The sequence below is a fragment of the Schistocerca serialis genome, chromosome 6, assembly GCF_023864345.2.
Source record: "Schistocerca serialis cubense isolate TAMUIC-IGC-003099 chromosome 6, iqSchSeri2.2, whole genome shotgun sequence".
NCBI lineage: Eukaryota > Metazoa > Arthropoda > Insecta > Orthoptera > Acrididae > Schistocerca > Schistocerca serialis.
In genome coordinates this window covers 265,087,030-265,114,807 of record NC_064643.1, presented here as the reverse complement: position 1 = coordinate 265,114,807, position 27,778 = coordinate 265,087,030, and the positions used below count along the sequence as shown (strand labels likewise).

General features: G+C 42.6%; 2 protein-coding genes across 3 annotated transcripts in view; one reads left to right on the top strand and one right to left on the bottom strand.

The window, feature by feature from the left end:
- LOC126484162 (angiogenic factor with G patch and FHA domains 1) overlaps positions 1 to 25,657 on the top strand; it is a 288,690-nt gene extending 263,033 nt beyond the window's left edge. For both annotated transcript variants that reach the window (XM_050107562.1, XM_050107563.1), the window contains exon 9: positions 24,782 to 25,657. In XM_050107562.1, the coding sequence (XP_049963519.1) occupies positions 24,782 to 24,919 (138 nt within the window). In that variant the 3' untranslated portion in view covers positions 24,920 to 25,657. The remainder of the gene's footprint in view (positions 1 to 24,781) is intronic.
- Positions 1,012 to 27,778, bottom strand: LOC126484163 (uncharacterized). The gene is made up of 4 exons (XM_050107564.1): positions 27,669 to 27,778; positions 9,029 to 9,199; positions 5,193 to 5,426; positions 1,012 to 1,446 (listed from the first exon to the last, which is right to left on the bottom strand). Exons 1-4 carry the CDS (start codon positions 27,768 to 27,770, stop codon positions 1,126 to 1,128), a joined length of 828 nt encoding a protein of 275 aa, XP_049963521.1. The 5' UTR covers positions 27,771 to 27,778; the 3' UTR covers positions 1,012 to 1,125.

Here is a 27,778-nt window from a genome sequence, read left to right as displayed (position 1 = left end):
ATTGTTGGTAAGGCGGGTACCAGGTTGAGATTCATTTGGAGAGTCCTTAGAAAATGTAGTTCATCAACAAATGAGGTAGCTTACAAAACACTCGTTCGACCTATACTTGAGTATTGCTCATCAGTGTGGGATCCGTAACAGGTCGGGTTGACAGAGGAGATAGAGAAGATCCAAAGAAGAGCGGCGCGTTTCGTTACAGGGTTATTTGGTAAGCGTGATAGCGGTACGGAGATGTTTAGCAAACTCAAGTGGCAGACTCTGCAAGAGAGGCGCTCTGCATCGCGATGTAGCTTGCTGTCCAGGTTTCGAGAGGGTGCGTTTCTGGATGAGGTGTCGAATATATTGCTTCCCCCTACTTATACCTCCCGAGGAGATCAAGAATGTAAAATTAGAGAGATTCGAGCGCGCACAGAGGCTTTCCGGCAGTCGTTCTTCCCGCGAACCATACGCGACTGGAACAGGGAAGGGAGGTAATAACAGTGGCACGTAAAATGCCCTCCGCCACACACCGTTGGGTGGATTTCGGAGTATAAATGTAGATGTAGATGTAAACAGTATACAGCATACAACCTGAAACTTCCTGGCAGATTAAAACTGTGTGCCGGACCGAGACTCGAACACGGGACCTTGCCTTTCGCGGCCAAGTGCTCTTCCAACTGAGCTATCCAAGCACGACTCACGCCCCCCTCCTCACAGCTTTACTTCTGCCAGTACCTCGTCTCCTACCTTCCAAACTTTACAGAAGCTCTCCTGCTAACCTCTCGGTCCGGCACACAGTTTTAATCTGCCAGAAAGTTTCCTATCAGCGCACATTCCGCTGCAGAGTGAAAATCTCATTCAGTATACAGCCTGTACAATATGAAAATCATTCGTCATTTATGTTGGACTATTGCTTCAAAGGTTTCGTTTATTGTTATCGTCTAGAGTGAAATGAAATTTGTGTTTTAATCAAGAGTTCATTCATGTAATCGAGTCGTAAAATCCACCGTAAATTGAATGTGTTTGTTCATCTAGCAGTAAAAAGTTACTTTATTTGTTTATTCACTTATTAAAAAAAGTATTGCAACAGATTGTTAAAAGCCTGGGTTGTTGAAGGAAAGTGAATCATGTGTTCCTAACAGTGGCTCAACTAAAGATGATCCTATAGGCTGTTTTTTCGCAAGTGAAGGTGCTCCGTCGGTCGTCGTAGGCGTAGCTGTAGGCGTCGGGACACAGGTTCTTGAAGAAGGCGGGGTAGTTCCTCGGCCACGAAGAGGCCCTGCAGGTTTGTGGCGTGCCGAAGCTGCCGCGGCAGCAGTACTGGTCCGTGTTGAAGGCGAGGCATGCGCTCTTGCAGCCGCCGTCGGAGCGGAGCTCAGGCGGGCACTGCGCGTTTATGTCGGCGCGGCAGGATGCGGGGTTGCAGCGGTAGTGGTCGCCGCCGCCTCGCCTGTCGATGGGCTCCATCTGGAACACGCGGAACGGCGGGTGAGGTTGCGTGTCTCAGTCCGGGAGCTCTGCCATAGATATGACTACAGAAAAGCGCGCCTCTTTAACTGAAAATACGAATAACTCCGTTTCTTCTCTCAACAAACACCGTTTCTTCTCTCAACAAATTTTAGAGATTTAGAATGCGTTGAAAATTTCATCCTAGGGGTTCAAAAATGGTCCAAATGGCTCTGAGCACTATGGGACTTAACTGCTGAGGTCATCAGTCCCCTAGGACTTGAAACTGCCCGAGGCAGGATTCGAACCTGCGACCGTTGCGGTCGCGCGGTTCCAGACTGTAGCGCCTAGAACCGCTCGGCCACTCCGGCAGACTTAATCCTGGAGGCTTTCGTCTTCGGAAGAGGTGGTTTTTCTTACAGTGTTCTAGGGAACATTGAAAGGACAGTTGTGGGGCTGTCCCTAATGTATATTCCAACAGAAATGTTGATTTTCGTCACAGGTTAACAGACATTGATACATACCACTGTTGAGAAACTGAATTTATCAGTCCTAGTTGGGTCCAGAAACATTAACTAACGACTCAGTCAACAACATCTGCACTGTTGACTAAATATATTTTTCAGGATAGAGCCCTGTAGTGATTGCGCCTCTTTGCGGTGCCCCCAGGACTTTAGTATACCTCTGTGTATTTACAGAATTTGCTTCCAGTGTGGTATCGAAGTCAGAGCGGCCCAGCCTCTGAAATGGTTCAAATGGCTCTGAGCACTATGGGACTTAACTTGTGAGGTCACCAGTCCCTAGAACTTAAGACTACTTAAACCTAACTAACCTAAGGACATCACACACATCCATGCTCGAGGCAGGATTCGAACCTGCGACTGTAGCGGTCGCGCGGTTCCAGACTGTAGCGCCTAGAACCTCTCGGCCACTCCGGCCGGCCCTCTGAAATGAATAGTCCGGTTGGTACTGTCTGCATATACAAGTGTTTCTAATGTTTTAATTTACATTTACTGCGCTGAAAATGGCCACACAGTGACCGAAATCTATATATGCAGTAAACACCATTCCGACTGATCGCTGTACCCTTTACTACTTCAAATGCTAGTTTTATTTTATTAATTATCCCAGTTCACAAAAAAGGTTATAAATAAGAAGGGTAGTCGTGACGTTTTGCTTATCACCTCAAAACAAAAAGTTGCGTAATTAACTTTTTTGTTTGCTTGCAGGTACAAATCTGAGTGCTCGTACACATTGAAATCCCTGCGCACAGTACCGTAGCGCGCAGCTAGAGCAGCCAGTTTAGTACGGCGCAGCCCATTTAATTAAGTAGGGTCTCGTTCTGTGATTTTTTTTTCTGAATCCGAAGGGGAACAAGGCTGCAACAATCCATGATGGAAACTTACGGTAACATTGCACCATCGTTATATGACACAATGGTTTAGGTGGCGCAGACGCTTCCATTGCGATCAGTAACTCTGAATAGCGGCGAACGAAGTGACAGACCATCTTTCTCAGAAGCACTGGTAACAATAATACAAACGGAGTCCTAGTTTTCGAAGCCGGCGAGTCATATTCGAAGCGACAGTGGATAAAGTGAAAATCAGTCATGAGTCAGTTTTCATCATCTCGGACGAAATTTTTGAATCGGACTAAGGTCGCAGCCCACTAGGTTCCGCGCCTTCTGACCCGCTGAACCGAGCAGCAGAGGAAATGTTACAACCGTGTCAGGTCAATGAATATGAATTCCTTAGCCGTCTAGTTACCATGGTCGAGCGTTACGACTCCGAGACAAAGAAGCAAAGCAAATAGTGGCAACATATGGGTTCGCCGGCGAAAAGGCCAAAATCCAGCCATCATTAGGCAAGCTGATACCCATGGTGTAGTGCTAAAGATTATGGTCGCAACTGCCGAACCATCACAGGACAAAATTACCTGACAAGGGTACAGGAAGCTGTGAGGATGAAAGTTTGTGGGAAGCTGCCCAAGAGGTGCGGATATGCACCACGACAACGCCCGAGCAGATTCTGTGCAGAACACTCTCACTGTTGGTGCTTCCTCAAAATATCAGTAGTTGCCTCACCCCCGTAATAGCTCGACATGACACCCAGTGATTTCTTCCTCTTTCCTCTGGTGAAGCAACCATCCCGTGGCAGGCAGTTCTAGGATGACGACGAAGTTGTTTTCGAGGTGGAACCCTTCCTGAATAGCCAAAAAAGAGACTTTTCCAATCAAAGTCTCCAACACGTCATACATCGTTGGGAAAAATGTGTCACATTGACGAGTAGATGTGTAGAGAAGGACTAAGAGCATCGTCATGTTTCATGGACGCATCTGGAGTTTTTCGAGATAATAGTTAAAACTTCATGAACACCCCTCTTATAGTCAGTAATTAAAACTTCCGGGCTAAGAGGCCGTGGTCCAATAGTAGAAATACTTCTCCCTGACGTTTCGTTGCCAGCTGCGGGCAGCATCATCTGAGGTGAGTCTACGACTGGCTGCTAGGCCGTGGAGGTCCTGTTTGTATAGGGCGTATAGAGGGCGCCACCACTCGTCACGTGTTGTCAACAGTAAAACTATCTCTGGCTGGCGTCATTACTCTCGATCGAAGGTAATCGATTGTCACATCTTTGGTACAAAGTCGATCGCCATATCTTATCTAACTTCAAGCCTTCTTCTTTCCCGTTAAAATTATTGTGGTGTTTAAAAATCTCTACAGCCTCTCTATACATACGTGCATAATAATGCGATGTCTTAGCTAGCACGCTCGTCTCACTAAACTTTATTTCATGGTCACCCGTTTCAAAAACATGTTCCGCTACAGCCGATTTGTCCGTATTTCTTTTATGTTCAGTTAGGCGAGTATTGATACTTCTTTGTGTGGTTCCAATGTAAACCTTCCCACAACTACACGGAATCTTATACACACCAGGAGTAGCTAAAGGGTGTCGTGCATCTTTCGCCGATCTTAAGCATTCACTAATCTTCTTGGTGGGTCTGAAGATTGTTTCAACTCTGAACTCGGCCAGCACTTTCCCGATAGGGTCAGTAATATTGTGGATGAATGGAAGAAAAACTTTCCTCACCGATGGTTGTTGTTGTTGCACGTTTTCGGACACTTTTATTCTGGGATGGAGTGCTCGATCTATCTCCTTTCCAGCGTACCCATTTTTCTGGAAAGCGGTTCGCAAGTGATTTAGTTCCTCTTGCAAATAAGCTGGCTCACAGATTTTATTAGCCCTGTCCACCAATGTCTTGATAATACCTCTCTTCTGCCTGGGATGATGGTTTGAATCCTTATGAAGATAACGATCGGTATGCGTATCTTTTCTGTAGACGTTGTGACCCAGAGTCCCATCTGCTCGTTTAATCACTGAGACGTCAAAAAAATTAATGTGCATTACTTTCTGTCACCATAGTGAATTGTATTTTTGAAATGATGCTATTCAAATGTTTCAAAAAACGGTTCAGTTCTTCTTCACCGTGATTCCATATGACAAAAGGGAGAAGTATTTCTACTATTGGGCCACGGCCTCTTAGCCCGGAAATTTTAATTACTGAAGACGCCGGCCCGTGAAAGACTACACGCTATGACCCCTCTTATAATTACATATTTTCCTGAAGAGATTATTTTTATGCTGGTCTCGTAAATATCGACACGCGGTGTGTAATTGCCTCTTTGTCATAATACTACAGTAGTTTTCTGCCTCGAGACTAGCGCCCAGGAAGGACACGTAAATTTACTGAGGGAAAATTGCTGCACTCACCGTGACGGGGATATTGAAGCCATCAACGAGACTGATGTCGTAGTAGTCCTGACCGCCCCACCCGCCCAGGGTGACTTCTGCGAGCGTCGCAGGAGGCTGGCCGCCGGCGCCGTTGCAGTGCAGCCTGTTGCCGCAGTCTCCAGTCCGGCATCTGCCACGTCCGGAGCCGTCGAATGAGCAGCCAGTGCGACCCCAGAAACGGCCTGCCCATGAATCGTCCACGTTGATGGTGACCTGTTAATACACCCCTCGATGAGAATGGAAACTGTATCTTTCATTTCTTAATGTGATCGCAATTCTTGTTAAACCTTCAAAACTGCACTTTTTATGCCAGGGTCCCCTACCACATATATCAAATATTCGTTCTTCAAATATCAAGACATTCTTGGCAGTTTATTCTCAAATAACTAAATGTATTAAACATAATGATAAAGTTATTAGACTGTGTGAAATAAAGGCTTTTGGGCATCTTTTGCTATTGGAGAATGTAATACATATTAATTACGGCTTTTTATGTGTCAATGTTTAAGTGATGAAAATGAATGTTATGATGACATATTTCTCTATTACAATGGAAAATAGAAGACCACGTTTAGGTATCCCTGTGGATTCAGGGGTATTTCATATTGTTGTTGTTGTTGTTGTGGTCTTCAGTCCTGAGACTGGTTTGATGCAGCTCTCCATGCTACTCTACCCTGTGCAAGTTTCTTCATCTCCCAGTACCTACTGCAACCAACATCCTTCTGAATCTGCTTAGTGTATTCATCTCTTGGTCTCCCTCTACGATTTTTACCCTCCACGGTGCCCTCCAAGGCTAAATTTGTGATCCCTCGATGCCTCAAAACATGTCCTACCAACCGATCCCTTCTTATAGTCAAGTTGTGCCACAAACTTCTCCTCTCCCCAATCCTATTCAATACCTCCTCATTAGTTACGTGATCTACTCACCTTATCTTCAGCATTCTTCTGTAGCACCACATTTCGAAAGCTTCTATTCTCTTCTTGACCAAACTAGTTATCGTTCATGTTTCACTTCCATACAGGGCTACACTCCATACAAATACTTTCAGAAACGACTTCTGACACTTAAATCTATACTCGATGTTAACAAATTTCTCTTCTTCAGAAAACGCTTTCCTTGCCATTGCCAGTCTACATTTTATATCCTCTCTACTTCGACCATCATCAGTTATTTTACTCCCTAAATAGCAAAACTCCTTTACTACTTTAAGTGTGTCATTTCCTAATCTAATTCCCTCAGCATCACCCGACTTAATTTGACTACATTCCATTATCCTCGTTTTGCTTTTGTTGATGTTCATCTTATATCCTCCTTTCAAGACACTGTCCATTCCGTTCAACTGCTCTTCCAGGTCCTTTGCTGTCTCTGACAGAATTACAATGTCATCGGCGAACCTCAAAGTTTTTATTTCTTCTCCATGAATTTTAATACCTACTCCGAATTTTTCTTTTGTTTCCTTTACTGCTTGCTCAATATACAGATTGAATAACATCGGGGAGAGGCTAAAACCCTGTCTCACTCCTTTCCGAACCACTGCTTCCCTTTCATGCCCCTCGACTCTTATAACTGCCATCTGGTTTCTGTACAAATTGTAAATAGCCTTTCGCTCCCTGTATTTTACCCCTGCCACCTTCAGAATTTGAAAGAGAGTATTCCGGTTAACATTGTCAAAAGCTTTCTCTAAGTCTACAAATGCTAGAAACGTAGTTTTGCCTTTTCTTAATCTTTCTTCTAAGATAAGTCGTAAGGTCAGTATTGCCTCACGTGTTCCAACATTTCTACGGAATCCAAACTGATCTTCCCCGAGGTCGGCTTCTACCAGTTTTTCCATTCGTCTGTAAAGAATTCGCGTTAGTATTTTGCAGCTGTGACTTATTAAACTAATAGTTCTGGGTTCCCATCTGAGCTCTTGATATTCATGTAAGTGGTTCTCTTCTCTCCAAAGGTCTCTTTAATTTTCCTGTAGGCAGTATCTATCTTACCCCTAGTGAGACAAGCCTGTACATTCTTACATTTGTCCTCTAGCCATCCCTGCTTAGTCCCTGTCGATTTCATTTTTGAGACGTTTGTATTCCTTTTTGCCTGCTTCATTTACTGCATTTTTATATTTTGTCCTTTCATCAATTAAATTCAATATTTCTTCTGTTACCCAAGGATTTCTATTAGCCCTCGTCTTTTTACCTACTTGATCGTCTGCTGCCTTCACTACTTCATCCCTCAGAGCTACCCATTTTTCTTCTACTGTGTATCTTTCCCCCATTCCTGTCAATTGTTCCCTTATGCTCTCCCTGAAACTCTCTACAACCTCTGGTTCTTTCAGTTTATCCAGGTCCCATCTCCTTAAATTCCCACCTTTTTGCAGTTTTCTCAGTTTCAATCTGCAGTTCATAACCAATAGATTGTGGTCAGAATCGACATCTGCCCCAGGAAATGTCTTACAATTTAAAACCTGGTTCCTAAATCTCTGTCTTACCATTATATAATCTATCTGATACCTTTTAGTATCTCCAGGATTCTTCCAGGTGTACAATCTTCTTTTATGATTCTTGAACCAAGTGTTAGCTATGATTAAGTTATGTTCTGTGCAATATTCTACAAGGCGGCTTCCTCTCTCATTCCTTCCCCCCAATCCATATTCACCTACTATGTTTCCTTCCCTCCCTTTTCCTACTGACGAATTCCGGTCACCCATGACTATTAAATTTTCGTCTCCCTTCACTACCTGAATAATTTCTTTTATCTCGTCATACATTTCATCTATTTCTTCATTATCTGCAGAGCTAGTTGGCATATAAACTTGTACTACTGTAGCAAGCATGGGCTTCGTGTCTATCTTGGCCACAATAATGCGTTCACTATGCTGTTTGTAGTAGCTAACTCGCACTCCTATTTTTTATTCATTATTAAACCTACTCCTGCATTACCCCTATTTGATTTTGTATTTATAACCCTGTAATCACCTGACCAAAAATCTTGTTCCTCCTGCCACCGAACTTCACTAATTCCCACTATATCTAACTTTAACCTATCCATTTCCCTTTTTAAATTTTCTAACCTACCTGCCCGATTAAGGGATCTGACATTCCACGCTCCGATCCGTAGAATGCCAGTTTTCTTTCTCCTGATAATGACGTTGTCTTGAGTAGTCCCCGCCCGGAGATCCGAATGGGGGACTATTTTACCTCCGGAATATTTTACCCAAGAGGACGCCATCATCATTTAATCATACAGTAAAGCTGCATGTCCTCGGGAGAAATTACGGCTGTAGTTTCCCTTTGCTTTCAGCCGTTCGCAGTACCAGCACAGCAAGGCCATTTTGGTTAATGTTACAAGGCCAGATCAGTCAATCATCCAGACTGTTGCCCCTGCAACTACTGAAAAGGCTGCTGCCCCTCTTCAGGAACCACATGTTTGTCAGGCCTCTCAACAGATACCCCTCCGTTGTGGTTGCACCTACGGTACGGCCATCTGTATCGCTGAGGCACGCAAGCCTCCCCACCAACGGCAAGTTCCATGGTTCATGGGGGGGTATTTCATATTGTTGTTGTTGTTGTGGTCTTCAGTCCTGAGACTGGTTTGATGCAGCTCTCCATGCTACTCTATCCTGTGCAAGCTTCTTCATCTCCCAGTACCTACTGCAACGTACATCCTTCTGAATCTGATTAGTGTATGAATGTTATGATGACATATTTCTCTATTACAATGGAAAATAGAAGACCACGTTTAGGTATCCCTGTGCATTCAGGGGTATTTCATATAGCAAGCGTATATAGCAGAAAAATGACAACCATTTGTGATAAGACTGGCAACTTACCGAAGAACCAGGGCGCATCTCCCAACCGCCTCTTTCGGGAGTTCCCTTTCCTGCGTTCCCAAGGGCGCCCACCCACACAGTCTCTCCGCGTCTGTTCTCGAACACAAATCTTCTTCCTTCGCTCAAGGCGGCGACACCCAGCATTAATAGCAAAAACGTCAGCGCGCTCATCTGTAATACAAAAGGAAGCCAGAGTAAAATTACGCCTGAGAAGTTCGCTAAGATGATGATCAGATGTGTGTGAAATCTTATGGGACTTATCTGCTAAGGTCATAAGTCCCTAAGCTTACACACCACTTAATCTAAATTATCCTAAGGACAAACACACACACCCATGCCCTAGGGAGGACTCGAACCTCCGCCGGGACCAGCCGCACAGTCCGTGGTCTGCAGCGCCGTAGACCTCTCGGCTAATCCCGCGCAGAAGTTGCCTAAAACCACGATTATGTCCGTATGAATGCTGTGGAACACTGTCAACAGTTTACTCAGTCCGACTCTTAACTTACATCTGTGGACAGTAGTAGTCTGTGGTACGCTCTAGATATGGAGCAGAAACTTGGGAAAGAGGCTGCACTAGAAGGAAGTTACAGAATTTCGCAGCCGAATAGAGATAAGAAATGTGGAGGAATCAGGAGGAGTCAGTCTACAGTTCTACGAGGGTCACTCCAAAAGAAATGTACACTATTTTTGTAAAAATACAGTTTTCATTCTGCATGTGTGAAAGTTTTACAGTGTGTAGATACATGCTTCCCGCTTGTTTTCAAACTTAGTTCCACCTATTCCCTTGAGTGCCGCCGTCACAGCATGCCTTCAAGATGGCTGCTACACTTGACGTGACGTTCGTCAGAAGCAACGTGCTGTCATAGAATTCCTGTGCTGTGAAAACGAGACAGTGGGAATCATCCACAAGAGGTTGAAAAAGGTGTATGAAGATGCTGCTGTCGATCGCAGTACAGTTAGTCGGTGGGCAAGCAGGTTACGTGATGAAAGCGGGCACGGCAATATTGTGGATTGTCCTCGCAGCGGCAGGCCTCGTACCGCACACACTCCAGACACTGTGCAGAGAGTTAACGAATTGGTGACTGCTGACAGACGCATCTCAGTGAACGAATTGTCACGCTATGCTGGGATAGGGGAAGGAAGTGTTTGCAGAATACTGAAAGTGTTGGCGTTAAAAAAGGTTTGTGCCAGGTGGGTTCCCAGGATGTTGACGGTGGCTCAAAAGAAACAAGTAAAACGGTATGCAGCGAACTTTTGGAACAGTACGAGAATGGTGGAGATGAATTTCTTGGAAGAAATGTGACAGATGATGAAACATGGCTCCATCATTTTTCACCAGAGAAGAGGAGGCAGTCAATGGCGTGGCATCATGCAAATTCACCCAAGAAAAAAAAAATTAAAAACCACCGTTTCTGCTGGAAAAATTACTGCTACGGTGTTTTTCAATTCCGAAGGACTCTTGCTTGTAGACATCATGCCAAGTGGAACTACCATAAATTCTGACGCATATGTGACGACACTGAAGAAACTTCAAGCTCGACTGAGTCGTGTTCGACCACATCGGCAAAAGCAGGATGTTTTGCTGTTGCACGACAATGCACGTCCACATGTCAGTCAAAAAACCATGGAAGCGATCATAAAACTCGGATGGACTACACTGAAACACCCGCGTTACAGTCCTGACCTGGCTCCATGTGACTATCATCTCTTTGGGAAACTGAGAGACTCTCTTCGTGGAACAAAGTTTGAAGATGATGACTCCCTTGTGCACACCTTCAAACGGTGTCTCCTACAGGTTGGTCCAGAATTTTACCATGCGGATATACAGGCGCTGGTTCCAAGATGGCGTAAGACAGTTGAGAGGGATGGAAATTATGTGGAGAAATGAAAATATTGTTCCTAAAAGATGTATCTACACACTGTATACCTTTCAAACATGTAGAAAAAAAAGATAAATTTAAAAAAATAGTGTGCATTTCTTTTGGAGTGACCCTCGTAGCTGAAGAACTACAGTTAAAACATAAGATCGTCGATATTTGGAAGATATAACTCTCAGCTAGATTATTATGTATAATGTAAGTAAGAGAGTAATGACCGTTTAACACTGCCGACTTGATAATGTTGCAACAACCTTCGGAAATTCATTCCCGAACTGTTGGATATACCTGTGTTCTTCTCTTTGTTAGTCTGCGGGTAGAAGACATGGATTTGCACAGTGCGTTCGTGTGGAAAGCATGGCGGAACTGTGAAGTTTATTGACAGCTTTCCACATTCATGTTGACAGATGCCGATCCGATCTGATACTCTTTTTGTATTTGTGTGTGTGTGTGTGTGTGTGTGTGTGTGTGTGTGGAAGACTGTTACTATAAGAAAAGACACACAAGACGAATGTAGTACTGGTAACTGATAAACTGCATAACGACCTTCCCTGCAACATTTTGTTAAGCCTGCATGATGAACAGAAATACTTCATAGCGACATTACACTAAAAATCTAAATTAGGACAGAGAGACCTAGTCGGGGATCTTGAACATCTGCTATTCAGCTGATATGAGTAACTACACCGGAGCAGATGCCGTTGATACGACAGCAAAACCAAATAAAATATTTGTCAAGTCTTATGCTATCTTGTTAGGACCAGAGGATGGTTGAATCAAAACGAGCAGCCATTTGTGATTTATGTCTCGATTTTTTGAAGTATGTCACTGTTAATTTCATGACTTACACGTCGAAGGATGCACATTTACCAACGCGAAAAATGTGAATTTTAAAATGTACATCATTTGCCCTCAATACAGGGTTTTTCACAAGTACTTCCAGGGTTTCAAATGACTACTGCGCGTAAACCATACAGGAAAGGACACCTAACATTGAATCTCTCCGAGTTTCGATTCGTAATAAACGACCTGGTGTAATTGCAGAGCGCACCACTAAGTGACAGGCGTGTCAAATCATCGACTCTAAATCGTCACAAGAAATTAGCTCGCCCCAGCAGATAGGCAAACCAGTGAACAGAGTTCCAAGGCGGACTGCTGTCTTTGCGCCTTCTCGGCAGCAGCAGCGACTTCAGTGAACCGCACACATGTACTGACACACTTTCTATTGATATGTCTCTTTTCTGTATGTCTTGCAGCGTTCGAGTAGTCACCTTCCGAAACCCTGCAGGTACTTGTGAGTATTCCTGTGTACAAGTTGATGGAGTGTAGCACAGATGTTTGAGAAACGAGTGTTTGCGGCTTGAAATTCTTTGAGACGTAAATTTTCGCTTCTGAAATACTGTGCAAATTGTTATGACAAATGCTCTTGCATGTAATAGTAAGGAATTATAATGACTCGGGAGAGAATATGTTCATGTGCAACTGAAGGTTCAGCTATTACTGTTATGGTAAGGTTCTAAAAATTACAGCTATTAGTGCAATCTGTAAATTAGCACATTTACACAGCATGTCTTTCCCCTTCTCAGGCAATCTTCGAATGTGATCGACAGTTTAGGAGTCATGAAATGACATCTCATTTGTGGGTTTCGGAACCCTGCTCTTGGCACGCTGCTAGGTAGGGTTCTTTTTTCTTAAGGAAGTATCGTTTTTAAATATAGTACTGCTGCGGTAGGTGATGCACACTCAATGTCTGGGCCTATTGGCTACGCACGTACACCAAACAGAAGCATTCGTCGTAGTTGTTTGTGGTTATTTATAATGCCATGGGTAACTGAAAATGTCGCCTCCGGTGTGAAATGCGCGCATTGATTCGTTTGCTGTCTGCAAAAGATGTGAAAACTGTCTTAAATTCATCGGCAGATTAATGTAATTTACGGAGGAAACACTATGACTGATGGGATGGCAAGAAAATGGGTTAGAGTGCTTGAATATTGTCAGTCTCTTGCTCCCGATGAAGTGCAATGTGGGTGACGACCTTTCATATCCGAAGACTTGATGCTCAAAGTTGTAAAGTTCAAGAAAACAGATACTTTACGATTTCGCCCTTAGTTATCGGCTGGTTGGAATGTTTGAAGATTTTTGGGCGTAAATGGGAGCTCGCGAAATCGAGGAATCCGCCAGCATTCCTTCTGGGTGAGGGAGGCAAATCGTTGGGCTTCGTGTTTAAAAGTTTTTAACATTTTTGGAATCAGTAGTTTTTTATCCTTTGTTATCAACGAAGTTATTTTACCAATACGAAAGCTTACAAGAATTGACACTCCCATCCACGGACCTGGAATTCCATTACTTATTTTCTGGTTTTCTAGGTGACTGTTAACCGTGTAGTAGCCTGTGGCTATTGGCTATTGGTTAGCTGATTATGGTGTTTAGCGAAAGAGATGGACTGGGTGAGATCTAATTTAAGAAAATAAATTACAGTTTTTTTCGTGGAACCTTAAGTGCGGTGTTGTGACTGGCAGATCTGTTGACCTCGATGTCTAGTTTCGTAGGACCAAATTGAGGAGCAAATATCTAAAATCATGGAACATGTCCGTACATGAAATTACAGCATAAGAGTAATAAGAGATAAAATAAAATGTTTATCAACCCAAAAAAAGACATGCCATAAGTTTAGGTAAACGCAATCAACAATATAACATAGGAATCAGCTTAATTTTTCAAGGAACTACTTGACAGAATAGGAGTGAGCGAAGAGGAAACTCTTCAGTTTCGATTTGAAAGCGCGTGGATTAATGCTAAGGTTTTTAAATTCTTGTGGTAGCTTATCTAAAATGGGTGCAGGAGTATACTGCACACCTTTTTGCACAAGAGTCAAAGAAGTGTGATCCAAATGCTTATTGGATTTCTGCCTAGTATTAACTGAGTGAAAGCTGCTAATTCTTGGGAATAATCTGATATTGTTAACAAGAAACGACAATAAAGAATATATTGAGAGGGCAATGTCAGAATATCCAAACTAGTGAACAGTGGTCAACAGGAGGTTCGCGAAATTACACAACTTATTGCCCGAACTGCACGTTTCTGAGCCAAAAATATCCTTTGAAAATGGGAAGAGTTACCCCAAAATATAATACCATACGACATAAGCGAATGAAAATAAGCAAACTAGACTACTTTTCGTGTCGAACGATCACTTATTTCAGATACCATTCAAATAGTAAAAATGGCAGCCTTAAGTCTTTGAACAAGATCCTGAACGTGGGCTTTCCACGACAGTTTACTATCTATCTGAACACCAAGAAATTTGAACTGTTCAGTTTCACTAATCATATGCCCATTCTGTGAAATTAAAACGTTGAGTTGTGTTGGATTGTGTGTTAGAAACTGTAAAAACTGATTCTTACTGTGATTTACCGATAATTTATTTCGTACAAGCCATGAACTTGTGTCATGAATTGCCCTATTTGAAACATAGACGGCATGTGATTTATATAAATAAGGAACAGGAGAGGCCCCAACACTGATCCTGGGTATAAATTGACTTTGCTATTCCAATGCAGAAATATTTTTAACTTACACACTACAACAACAACACTGGTAGGAATTTTTTTTTTATAAATCTATGCTAAACACTAATGTGGAGATACTTTCTTTACTATTACAACTAAATTCCACAGCCCCAGTAGCATAGCTTTTACAATAATTCTGACAGATTGCACATGCTTAGAATCTAATTTCAACAATTCAAAACAGCAAAGGTTTTTACAATAACAATTCTGATGGATTAATTTGTATAAATTCCAATAACTCAGACCTGAAAGTGCACCTGCAGCAGCGATGGGGGGATATCCTGAGGGGGAGGGGGTGAGGGGACAGGGGAGCAATAGATAATTGCCTTTTAATCAAAATGAAGGATGCTTTTAGCAGAACAATAGATTAAGTACCTGTGAATCAAAGGAGAACAATAAGTTAATGACCTGTCAATCAAAGGAGAATAACAGGCTTGCCCCTGAGTGCATACCTTCCCCTGATGTAGGCAACCCGCACTAACAAAATGCGCTCGTACCAACTCTGTTCCACTACTCGTATATACCCGAATCGGAGTCATGTTACGTTGCATATACGCCGCAGATAAGTCTTCAGATGGAATCTTTTTGATCGCCCCTTGCAGAGTGCGACACGGCATTTTATTTTTGATATTGAAATAGTGACAAGTTTAACCCAATCTCGCAGGACAAAATTAGGCTGGCGACCATTACTAAAACTATTTTGTAAGTGCAGTAGTTCAGATTCCGCCCATAAACGTTACGTAGTTAATCTTCTTCGTGTAACTTGTCTCGTGTAACAAAGAGTGTGAGGATTCTGCTTGCGGCTCCAAGTGAGACGTTGGTCGAAACCACCTCTTCCAGGCTGAGACGAAGGAAAGTTGCAAAGAGCGAAGTCCAGTCAAACAATTTCACCTTGGAAAGACAAATGGTTCAAATGGCTCTGGGCAATGTGGGACTTAACATCTGAGGTCATCAGTCCCCTGGAACTTAGACTTAGCGGTCACGCGGTTCCCGACAAGCGCCTAGAACCGCACGGCTACACCAGCCGGCTCAGAAAGACATATTTACTGTATTCTGAGCGATGCAGGTGTGTTGCTTGTGGATTTTTGTTCCACGGTAGCACATTCAACTATGAGATGCATTGTGAGATATCAACTAAACTTCGCCGAGCACTCAAAACCGAAAGGCATGATAAGATAGTTAACGGATTCGCGTTGCTGCATGGCGACTGACAACATATGGCCCAAGTAGAATATTCCATATAGCCCTTATCTAATGTCCAGTGATTACCACTTTTTCATGCACTTAAACAAAATCTTTACGCGGTCGGCGCTACGACAGAGACAGTGACGTCAAAATCGGTTGTTCAGGAGTAGTTAGCCAATCAGGTGACTGATATTTACGAGACGGAAATAGATAAGTTGGTTGTTAGTTACCATAGCTGCCTCAATTTAAGTGGAAATTACATTGCAGAGCAGTTTAAGGAACAGGCTGTTATGAGATGCAGTTTTGTGTTGTTACTCATAATGTAAAGACTGTACCTAGTTAAAGACGGCTCATAATTTAAAAAAAAATTAACTACAATACATCGCGAGTAGGTGCTGCTTCTGCATCAGTCCTCCTCTGTTGCGACCAGACTTGTGCAGAATCGAACTGTCCAGAATAATAGTTTCATGCCGGAATGAGAGCATGCGAATATATGCACTTCCTATATGAAGGATGTTACCGTGGCGGGCTGACGTTTCGGATCGTTGCTCTCGTGCGCATCGTGTTGTTATGTGGCTGGCAGCTGGCAGACAGGCGGGCCTCGAGGCTGGCCGGGTGGCAGGTAAGTACATCGACCGTGTTCGCCCTGCTGTGGGTGGCTGGTGGACGGGGGCCCGGGCAGCCCAGATTACCCTGCACCGTCTGCCGTCTGGCCGACACGTGGCGCGGCCGCCCCCGGCTACGGCACCATTCCACCTGGCTGCACCCGTCATAACGAGATGGCTGCAGTGGCCTTTGTTGACGGCGGCGCGGGGTGGCAGGCACGGCCCGCTCCGCTATCGTAGTCCCAACCCCTCCCCTCGCTCTTCCGTTCTTCTATGACGACGAGCCTCAGAAGCCAGGAAGCCTTGTGGGTGGCCCGTGGCACGGCAGGAGGAAGCATTAGGAGCTGCAGCAGCGGCGGCGCTGGCAGACATGCACGGCAGGTAATAAATAAGCGCAGCTAGCAAAGGGTCGGGGTGTGGTGGGGGGTGGGGGGGTGGGGTGGGGAGAAGGGGCAGAACCCACTCGGCGACGCCGCCGCTGGCCATCCATTGTGCGCACGTGGAGCCGGGGGCACGCGACCATGCACTGCGCTGCGCTGCTCTGGAAAAAAAAAAAAAAAAAAAGACTTGAGCGAGCGCGCTCAGTACCGCCACTGCCGCAGTGCAGCCGTGCACTCAAAGCCAAAGAAAAATCCCACTGTACGTGCAGAAGGCGCCCGCGGCGCGCCAAGGAGACGGGTGCTTCTCCGACCGGTGTCTCGCCACGGAAAGGCTTGGCGGCTGCACTCTAGTTATACCGACTTTGCCCCCTGTCGCTACGACAGTACGATGCGGCTCACATCTTTTCTTTCCTGTGGCTGCTTTTGCTCAGGTAATGAGTCGTCCTCGCCGCTACACGACCTCTTTTCCATCAGGTCCTGAGTATGCGATCGCGGAGAACTATTCATTGTATCTCATTTCTCGAGTTCCGGGCCGTCTCTAACACGTCATTACCAACTTGTACTATTCACAGCATGTTATAGTACACTGATTAGTCTGAGATGGGTGTACAGGCCTTCTGGCACAATGGGTATTTATTTATCTAATTTGAGAAAGAGAAACAAAATCAGATACATAACATCACTAGAAGGTAAAATGATCACACTTTAGGGCATTAAGCTAGGCAGGCCATAATGTCCTCTCACGTTCCATACTCTGACGATGTGCGCTTATAATTCATGACGATGAGCCATTAAGCATTAGCATAGATACTATTTAAGAGTGCAGCAGTTTGAACAAGTAAAAGTTCAAAATTTCACGTGAACGTATCGTCAGTTTATAGAGGGTGCATTGAAGATATGTCACACAAATGATGTAAAGAAAAAAAAAATGTTGAAATTTACAGGGCGAATTAAATTTTGAAAAATTTCTTTTCATCTCTCTCTCTCTCTCTCTCTCTCTGCGTGTGTGTAGCTTTTCTAAGGACGTATGGGTGCATACGAATGTGACACCGCCTATAATTCGTCACTAACTTACGTTTTTATTTACTTTTGCCCTGCAGACTTCGCTTTTTATTTATTTCTGCAGACAAGATGGTAATGCAGTATCGTACCGAGACCTCAGTTACTGAAGAACCTAAACGGCGAGGGAACCTACTTATTGATTAAATGCTACCTTACAGTCAGAATGTCCTTGGGATCCGTCATTATGCTGAAAGATGACCATACTTGTAGCCAAAAGAGTAATAATGATAACTCGTTTTCCAGGAAGATGATTTTTTAAGAAAACAGGAGCAGTTTAACCGATTGATAGTCTCAGTACACTAACTTCTTCAGACGGAGTTGCGATAAGGGATGTATATTTTTTCAGCGGTGGAGGTTACGGAATATCTTCACGCCATCACGAATGAAAGCGGCTTTTTAAACAAGTTGTCATCGGAATTATTGACCAATAAGTAATTGCCAATCTTCAAGCTTCATCGTCTGCGTGTTTGTGGACGAGCTTGTGATGAAAAATATAAAGCTATGCTCATGTAATAATGTCATACATCTACACGCGTAACTACGATTCGTTTTTAATTAAATCCTTCCCGTACTTGGTGGAGCTGTAGTGACCAAATTATTAGAAAGTGCCTTGTGAGCATAGTAAGTGTAGTGTTGGCATCCAAACTTCTTTTTTCTTTTTCACATAAAGCTACCATACTAGAATGAACGTTTTTTTAAAAACATGGATAACGATAGGAAACTAAACTAGCGTAATGTTTCTACCTGCTTTTCGCCGCCTATCTTTCTGGCTGTTTCTACTTCACCTACCCCAAATGTAACAAAATGACTTAAGAAATAACCGATGTTGGATCAGTTCAAACCTCGTGATGTACTACTGGCTGAAGCAGTGACGTGTAAACGGCTAACACGTGTGCACGAACTTCATTGTTAGCACACGAGACCGGCGGTGAAACGTAATGGTATTAATTCAGATAGAAGTGGAAGGCACATATATGTCACGGATGACTTTGTAAAACACAAGAGCTGTAACATCAGGGAAATTGCCTCGACATTCTGTGACTAGCAGGTTTCGTTCTAGACCTGTGGGAGTGCCGCCGTCTGGCTCGCATGCAAAGTTTCAAGTATGAATCGCCTTAACAGATGGCACTTGTCTATACATCAACTGTAACGCTTTTCTTATAAGGTAACTAGCTTCTCCCTTATTCATATGAACTTCGAGTATAGGGACGAATAGATATGCTGCATAACCATGGAACTTAACTGTGGAACCTTGTGACACACTACGTAACGCATGTTGTTTTAATTATTCCACAACCCGGGGAATCACTCCACTAACTGAGTGAGCTATCTGTGCCCGCCTTACGTTAGATATACAGTGTCAAGCTGTGAGGAATGTAAGGATAGCGCGTTTGATTGATCGTTGTGAGAACACATTCAGTCTGTGAGAGGAAGTTTCATTACAGAAGTGGATGCTGGCAGTTTGCAGCTTAGAGCCAATCATGAAGTGTGTACAGGTGTCTTAAGTTGTGCGAGTTAGTTACTGAATTTTCTTTGTGACAGTCATCTGCTGCACTGGCCGCTTTTATTTCGTATTCTTCACTACTGCTCACTTCCTGCTGTTTAGCCATTTTCGAGTGCGTGGTGTAACCCGCCAAACGGTCGTAATTGAGTTTTACTCAAAACATACTTTGGTCATAAATTGTTAAAATACTGTGGTGTGGCCGGGCTTTAAATAAACAACTTGACATGAAGTGTTTCGTGAACAATCTGTGATGAAGTTTCCTGTGTTCTGTTCGGCTTTTCAGGAAACGCCTGGTGTCTTCTGTTTATTTCAAACCCCACCCAACTCAATGTGTTTTAAGAGTGTGTTACTGGACAAATGAAACCCTAGGCCCGTGAACAAATTGGGTCACGTGACTAGGTGAATGCCTGCACGGGCTGCTGTTAACGTCATTAAGTTTATTGGTGATGAGATGGGGAAAGGAACTATAAAGTTCAAATGGCTCTGAGCACTATGGGCTTAACATCTGAGGTCATCAGTCCCCTAGAACTTAGAACTAGTTAAACCTAACTAACCTAAGGACATCACACACATCCATGCCTGAGGCAGGATTCGAACCTGCGACCGTAGCAGTCGCGGGGTTCCGGACTGAAGCGCCTAGAACCGCTCGGCCATCACGGCCGGCTAAAGGAACTATAGTGCTGACGAGAAAGGTGACTGGAAGTACAAGTAAAATTTTAGTTTCTTAAAGACAGTCATTTTCGTCTATCTTCTTCCATATGTAAAATGCCAATGTTCCGACAAACTAACTCACTGACTCATCATCGTCCAGCGCAAACCACTGAGGATAGAAATTTGAGATTTGCAGAGGGTGTAAGCGTAGTTTACCAAGGGATATTTCGATATTCCATTCCCAAGGGGGTGAAATATGGGATGAAAGGCTTTGTGAACGTACGTTATTAAGGCAATTTTGAAGCTAGAACAATGAAAATTGGTATTTGCTTCCTTTGTCAGAAATGAAAAAGATACGAATTTTGGCATTTTTGGAAATTCAACCCGTAAGGGATGAAATAGGGGATGAAAGTTTTTTGAAAATAAATCATTGTTAAAAAAACAATTAAGGTATGTTTAAAGCTACATCAATGCAAATTTGTATTTGATTTCGGGGTTTCAGTATTCTTGGAAATAAAACCCTAGGAGGGTGAAAGAGGGATTCAGATTTTGTGGACATATTTAATTTCTGAAGCTAAATCTATGAAATTTTGTATTTGGCTTTTTAGAAATTAAAAGAAAATACGCATTTCATTGTTTTTGGAAATTCAACTCCTAAGGGGCGGAGGATGAAATTGGGCATGAAATGATTTATGAAAGTATTTAATTAGCGTTTTTAAAGCTAAATCTTTGAAAACTGGTATTTGGTTCATCGGTTAGAAGTGAACAAAGACGTTTTTCACTGTTTTTGAAAGTTCAACCCCGAAGGGCATGAAATAGGGCCAGACTGATTCAATGCTTCATCATCGCCCAGCCAAAGACGCTGAGGATAGAAACCTGAAACTTGGAGAGGGTGTTCATCATATTCTGTAGGCATCGTTTAAGAAGAGATTGTTCGAAATTGCTGTCGTAAGGGGGTGAAATAACGGGTGAAAGCTTTTTTAAAAATCTATCGCTATTAAGACAACTTTGATACTAGAACTACGAAAATTGGTATTTGATTTACCAGTCAGAAATAAAAAATACGTTTTTCAGAATTTTTAGAAATTCAGTCACTAAAGAGATAAAATAGTGCTTAATTTTTTTTTGGAAATACATCATTATTACAGAACTACTGAAGAATTTTTAAAGCTACATTTGAATTCTCGGTTAGAAATAACGAAAATACGCGTTTCATTGTTTTTGGAAGCACCTCCCTAAGGGAGTGAAATAGCTGATGAAAAGTTTTATGAAATTTTTTCATCATGAAAGCATTTTCAAAGTTAAATCTATGAAAATTAGTATTTGGCTTCTTTGTTACTGTTTTTGAAAATTCAACCCTGAGCGGGTGAAATAGCGAATGAAAATTTTTAAGAAAACATTGCGTTGTATTTAAAACATTTAAAGATAAATATATGCAAATTAATTGTTAATTGTAATTATGTCACACGAAAAAAAGTCATTTGTTATCCGGCTGCCTATCTGTCTGTCGGTCTGTTAAGAGGCCTTTTTCTAATGTACGGTTAAATATATCAAATTGAAATTTTGGCGGTGTAAAAACATTAAGCTCCTATGTCATTCCAATCAAAAGAGACGGCAATTTATATAACATATTTTGATGCTGGCAAACTCACTCATCAAAGCGTATAGTGTACCTCCCGTTGACCTAGAATCATGAAATTTGGAAGAAACAAGGTTTCGCAGTAGAAGTAAAGAAAAAATCAGAAATTTTTTAATGCGTATTTATATCACACCAAAAATTATTTCTGTTTCATTTGTTTTACAAATTCAAAATTAAAGCATTCTCGAAAGTCTTGGAATCCCCTGACCCATATATTGCCACTATTAATGTCGGTAACAGGAAAAAGTCGTCGACATTCTCGATTCCCGGGATGGGTGAACTGCCTGCCTATCTGTCTATCTATCTGGAGCGCGAGTCCTACCCGCACCTGGCGAGTTTTTTTCTATATCTATCGATTATCAACTTATAAAAGAAAGGTTAACCCTCTTTTAAGACTACCACGAACTTCATTTGGAGTGTACGTTGGAATAGTTTGCAAAACAAAGCAGCAATAGTAAAATTCTCTTTATGCTCTAAGGCCTATTCGTGACAGTGAATAACTACCGCTGCAGTAACTCTTGAGAACATGACAGTGAATGAAGATGAATACAGTAATCAATACACAGAAGACAGAGAGGGGTATATGTATGCTGATGCAAGTATCTCAATGCCATAGCTGTTTACAGAGACAGACATAATTGTAGGAAAAAATATCCTAGTGGGAATGAACTACTGCCTGTTAACTGCACTAGAAAATGAAAAAAGAGGAGGAAGGATCGACTCATTTATGTGGGAGATGTTTCGACCTTAGACCAGAAGCAGTAGTGGCAACTTAAAATGTTAGCTAAGGACTCCTCCAGAAAGACAAATGCATGACATAAATTTTTAGAAAGATGATTGTAGTGAAAACTTGTATTCCCTCTGCAAGTTTCTGAAGATCGGAGACGATTTTATATTTGCTTCAGAATGACATGTGATTATTTTGCCTCGTGATGACTGGGTGTTGTGTGATGTCCTTACGTTAGTTAGGTTTAAGTAGTTCTAAGTTCTAAGGGACTGATGACCATAGATGTTAAGTCCCATAGTGCTCAGAGCCATTTAAACCATTTGATTATTTTATTTCAACCTAAAAACTTGTAAATCTACATCTATCTGCATCTACATCTACATGGATACTCTGCAAATCACAGTTAAGTACCTCGCAGAGGGTTCATCGAACCACCTTCACAATTCTCTATTATTCCAATATCGTATAGCGCGCGGAAAGAATGAACACCTATATCTTTCCGTACGAGCTCTGATTTCCCTTATTTTATCTTGGTGATCGTTCCTCCCTATGTAGGTCGGTGTCAACAAAATATTTTCGCATTCAGAGGAGAAAGTTGGTGATTGGAGTTTCATGAGAAGATTGCGTCGCAACGAAAAACGCCTCTCTTTTAATGATGTCCAGCCGAAATCCTGTATCATTTCTGTGACACTCTCTCCTACATTTCAATACAAAACGTACTGCCCTTCTTTGAACATTTTCGATGTACTCCGTCAGTCCTATCTGGTGAGGATCCCACACCGCGCAGCAGTATTCTAAAAGAGGACGGACAAGCGTAGTGTAGGCAGCCTCCTTAGTAGACCTGTTACATTTTGTAAGTGTCCTGCCAATAAAACGCAGTCTTTGGTTAGCCTTCCCCACAACATTTTCTATGTGTTCCTTCCAATTTAAGTTGTTCGTTATTGTAATACCTAGGTATTTAGTTGAATTTACGGCTTTTAGTTTAGACTGATTTTTCGTGTAACCGAAGTTTAACGAGTTCCTTTTAGCACTCATGTGGATGACGGCACACTTTTCGTTATTTAGGGTCAACTGCCACTTTTCGCACCATTCAGATATCTTTTCTAAATCGTTTTGCAGTTTGTTTTGGTTTTCTGATGACTTTATTAGTCGATAAACGCCAGCGTCATCTGCAAACAACCGAAGACGGCTGCTCAGATTGTCTCCCAAATCTTTTATATAGATAAGGAAAAGCAAAGGGCGTATAACACTACCCTGGGGAACGCCAGAAATCACTTCTGTTTTACTCGACGACTTTCCGTCAATTACTACGAACTGTTACCTCTCTGACAGGAAATCACAGATGCAGTAACATAATTGAGACGATATTCCATAAGCAGGCAATTTCACTATGAGCCGCTTGTGTGGTACAGTGTCAAAAGCCTTCCAGAAATCCAGAAATACGGAATCGATCTGAAATCCCTTGTCAATAGCACTCAACACCTCATGTGAATAAAGAGATAGTTCTGTTTCACAGGAACGATGTTTTCTAAACCCATGTTGACTGTGTGTCAATAGACCGTTTTCTTCGAGGTAATTCATAATGTTCGAACACAATATATGTTCTAAAATCCTGCTGCATATCTACGTTAACTATATGGGCCTGTAATTTAGTGGATTGCTCCTACTACCTTTCTTGAATATTGGTGTGACCTGTGCAACTTTCCAGTGTTTGGGTACGGATCTTTCATCGAGCGTGTAACGTGCCATCCTGAACGAGGTCATTATGGAAGAAATTGTAGGTTTGTTTTGGAGGGGGCGGAGCCGAAATCGGTCGTGGCTTGTTGAACCAATTACCCTGGTGTTCACCTGATGTGATTTAGGAATTGGACCGGGTTCACGCTGAATACATGTCCATTGTTTTCGTCAATAGTTTACCTCAATTAGTATCTTTAAGACAAAAAGTATTTGGCTCTTAATGACATACTCTGAATTAGGCACTTCTTTTGTGTGGAAAACTGTTTTCAGATGCTCTTCTTTTACAAACTGCGGGGGCTAAGTTAATACGTATTTACGTTTAAACTGTATCTACACTTGAAAATGTCTGCACGGTCAAAACTGTGCCGTAGTAAAAAGTACTACATGAAAGGATATTCTGTTGCAAATAATGACACGCAATGTGGCAGATTATCGCCATTCAGAAAATTTGTTTTGGCCGTGGACCCCGTTGCAACTAAGATGTTGCAGATATCCGGAAGAAAGCCCAGTGTGCGTGCCGTTGGTGCCTGCGCCTCCACCGAGCGAGGTGGCGCAGTGGTTCGACACTGGACTCGCATTCGGGAGGACGACGGTTCAATCCCGCGTCCGGCCATCCTCATTTAGGTTTTCCGTGATTTCCCTAAATCGCTCCAGGCAAATGCCGGGATGGTTCCTTTGAAAGGGCACGGCCGACTTCCTTCCCCATCCTTCCCTAATCCGATGAGACCGATGACCTCGTTGTCTGGTCTCCTTCCCCAAACAACCCAACCCTGCGCCTCCTTCATTCTGTGGCTGCAGTGTGTCTGTTGTGTTGTAGATACCGCTGTCGGAGCAGCGCGGCACCGCGGGCCTGGGCAGCGACGCTCCGCCCCCGCCGCCTTCTGGAGACGCCGCCGCCGCGCGCCGTTCCCAGCGCTGGAAGAAGGCGAAGCAGCGGTACGAGGCACTCAGCTAATGCTGCCGCCACCGCCCGCGCCGTCGTTCGCGGAACAGACGTGACGGGTTTGAATGATGATTCTGCGCACCTCACTCCCGTGCCTCGTGAGATGCAGTATGTTTCAACTTCCCGTCTAATTGCATTTTTAGTTTGTTTTCGCGTCGTTGTGTGTACTAAGACTTTTTCACACCACAAAAGCGATGAAAATGACCCCACTATATTAAAATTTTCTTGAAAGATGATTCCACACACTAGGTGAGGTACAACACCGAGTGAATTTTGTCGAACGTCCCGCCCCCTCTTGTCTTCGAAGGAGGAGCACTTTTCACCTGGAGTCATGACATACTTGTGAGTAAGTAATGGAGTTTATAAATTCTAGAAACGTTGCACGAAGGGGAATAACGAATAAATCGCATTCAAGAAGAGAGTGGCGTCTTAAGACTGTAGGATTTACTGTGCGAGTAACTAATCAATTAGCCTGGAATCAACTGGCGATGTGTAACTAGATTATGATTGGAAAGAATACATATTTAATCACAGTTAACGCGTTCTCCCAGCAAACTGTTTCGTTCTTTCTTGAAAACGTTTGATGATGCAAAATATGGCAAGATAGAACGAGGAATGTTGGAAAAACAAAACACTAATGATAGTGTTCATGATCCAAGGAGCCATTTCACAATAAGTAAAATAACATTCAGATTGTTATTGTAAATTTGTTAACTGTGAAGATACATATAATAAATAATTTCCCGTGAATGGTGTGTTCTTTTATTTTCTGTTTTTTTTTTTTCTTTCGACATGTGACCCCATGATGTCAAACAGAAATGTCATTTTCTTTAAACCTGGACAATTATGAGTTTTATAACAGATATAACTTTTCTTTTTTTCGGAAACTGCGAAGACTCTGATATTGCTGTCTATTCATCATGTCAACTGGCGAGGGCCATCCACGAGTACCACAGCGCTTCATGGATCACTGTGAAGAGTCTTACTACAGAATGTGTGTAGCTACAGTCTGACATATGCTATATGAGACGCCGGTGATTATACGTCGAAATAATTGTTTCTGGGGAGGCGAGACACTCTTGAGTCAAATTTCCCCACTTCGTTACCGTCACTTGTCGGAAACATTTGTGAAGTAGTCTGAGCGGTGACTGCTGTCAAGATGTTCCCTCAAAACTACTTTTGCGACGCATCTTAGAATGCTATAGATCGTTTGAAATCTAAAGCAAGCTCATTTTCTGTCTATTGACTACACAAGATGTACCAGATTTATAGCTATTATAGGAACGTTGTTAATCTGTCGTGAAGCTACGCAAGCGGGAATAAAATGATTACGAACGTTAAATGTGATCACAAACACTATCACTAGGGCAGTGACCTTCCGACGTGTATAATGGTCAAGAAATGAACTGTTCGGACAACCTGTTTGACAAACGACGCACTTTACTTGTTCTCTGAGCGAAAGGCATGCTGACATTCAAGTTACTGTGTAACGTGCCATCCTGAACGAGGTCATTAGGGAAGAAACTGTAGGTTTGTTTTGGAGGGGGCGGAGCCGAAATCGGTCGTGGCTTGTTGAACCAATTACCCTGGTGTTCACCTGATATGATTTAGGAATTGGACCGGGTTCACGCTGAATACATGTTCATTGTTTTCGTCAATAGTTTACCTCAATTAGTATCTTTAAGACAAAAAGTATTTGGCCCTTAATGACATACTCTGAATTAGGCACTTCTTTTGTGTGGAAAACTGTTTTCAGATGCTCTTCTTTTACAAACTGCGGGGGCTAAGTTAATACGTATTTACGTAGCGTTAGTTTGGTAGCAGAATAAAGGAGTGTGTGTTGTGATCGATTAAAAAAAAAACGAAATGGACAGAGATGGGCGCTACGGGACTTCATCGTTGACAGGAACGCCAGGAGGCCTGGGAAGAAAGGTACTCCTCAATTAACAGCGTAACCGTGAAAAATAATTTCCTATAGAAGCCCGCAAAATTACTTTTAGATGAGTGAAAATTAATAATTGGTGTGTTTGAAATGTATGTAGTGTGAATGGAGTCGTAAGTTAGAGGGGGTAAAAGTGAAGACGATAGGGAAATAAAGGCGGCTGCATCAAGATACGAAGATGCAAGACTGCTGCAGATACAGGAAATTTGGTCCGTTTAGAGAAATGTATTGAAGTTTTGCACTAAACTGTATGCGAAAGTGCTGTTGTATTGCATAGCAACCAAATATACCGCTCCAACTTTATCCTTATCCTAAATACGATATAAATGCAAAAAATGAATGATTATTCCATTGTGACACCATCTCATTTGTTACTGTAGCATCGTATAGCATTATACAGCTATAACACCATATGAGCTGAAGTCACAGACCATGTTTTCGCGATAAAATAGAACAAAGTTCGCGTTTAACTGTTAAAACACAGTTAGTGAGAAACTAAGCGTTTTAATATGTTTAGTACAACAGTGGACGACACAGCTTTATCGGAAACAACACAAGCTATATATAGTTCATATAAAACTATCAACACGAAAAACTGATTGCGCTATGTGATACGGAATAATAAACGAAAATCGCTGTATGGATAAAAACAAATAAACTGTGTCATGCAGAAGGCGGAAATTCTCTCCAATATTTTCTGCAAGCAGGGAAAATAAGAAGAGGTATAGCGTGCAAAAGATAAAGGCTTCTCAGTTTAAGACAAACTTTCTGCACGTGAGATCATCATTTGAATCATTCTTTCTTAAAATCTGCACTCACCTTGAAGGTTTTGCTGTGGTATCTTGCTGCCACCGAATCAGCCTCGAGACGACGGAGTTCTGTGGAACCGCAGCGCGTTATATAGCGCTGGCACTTCCTCATCCGTGTCG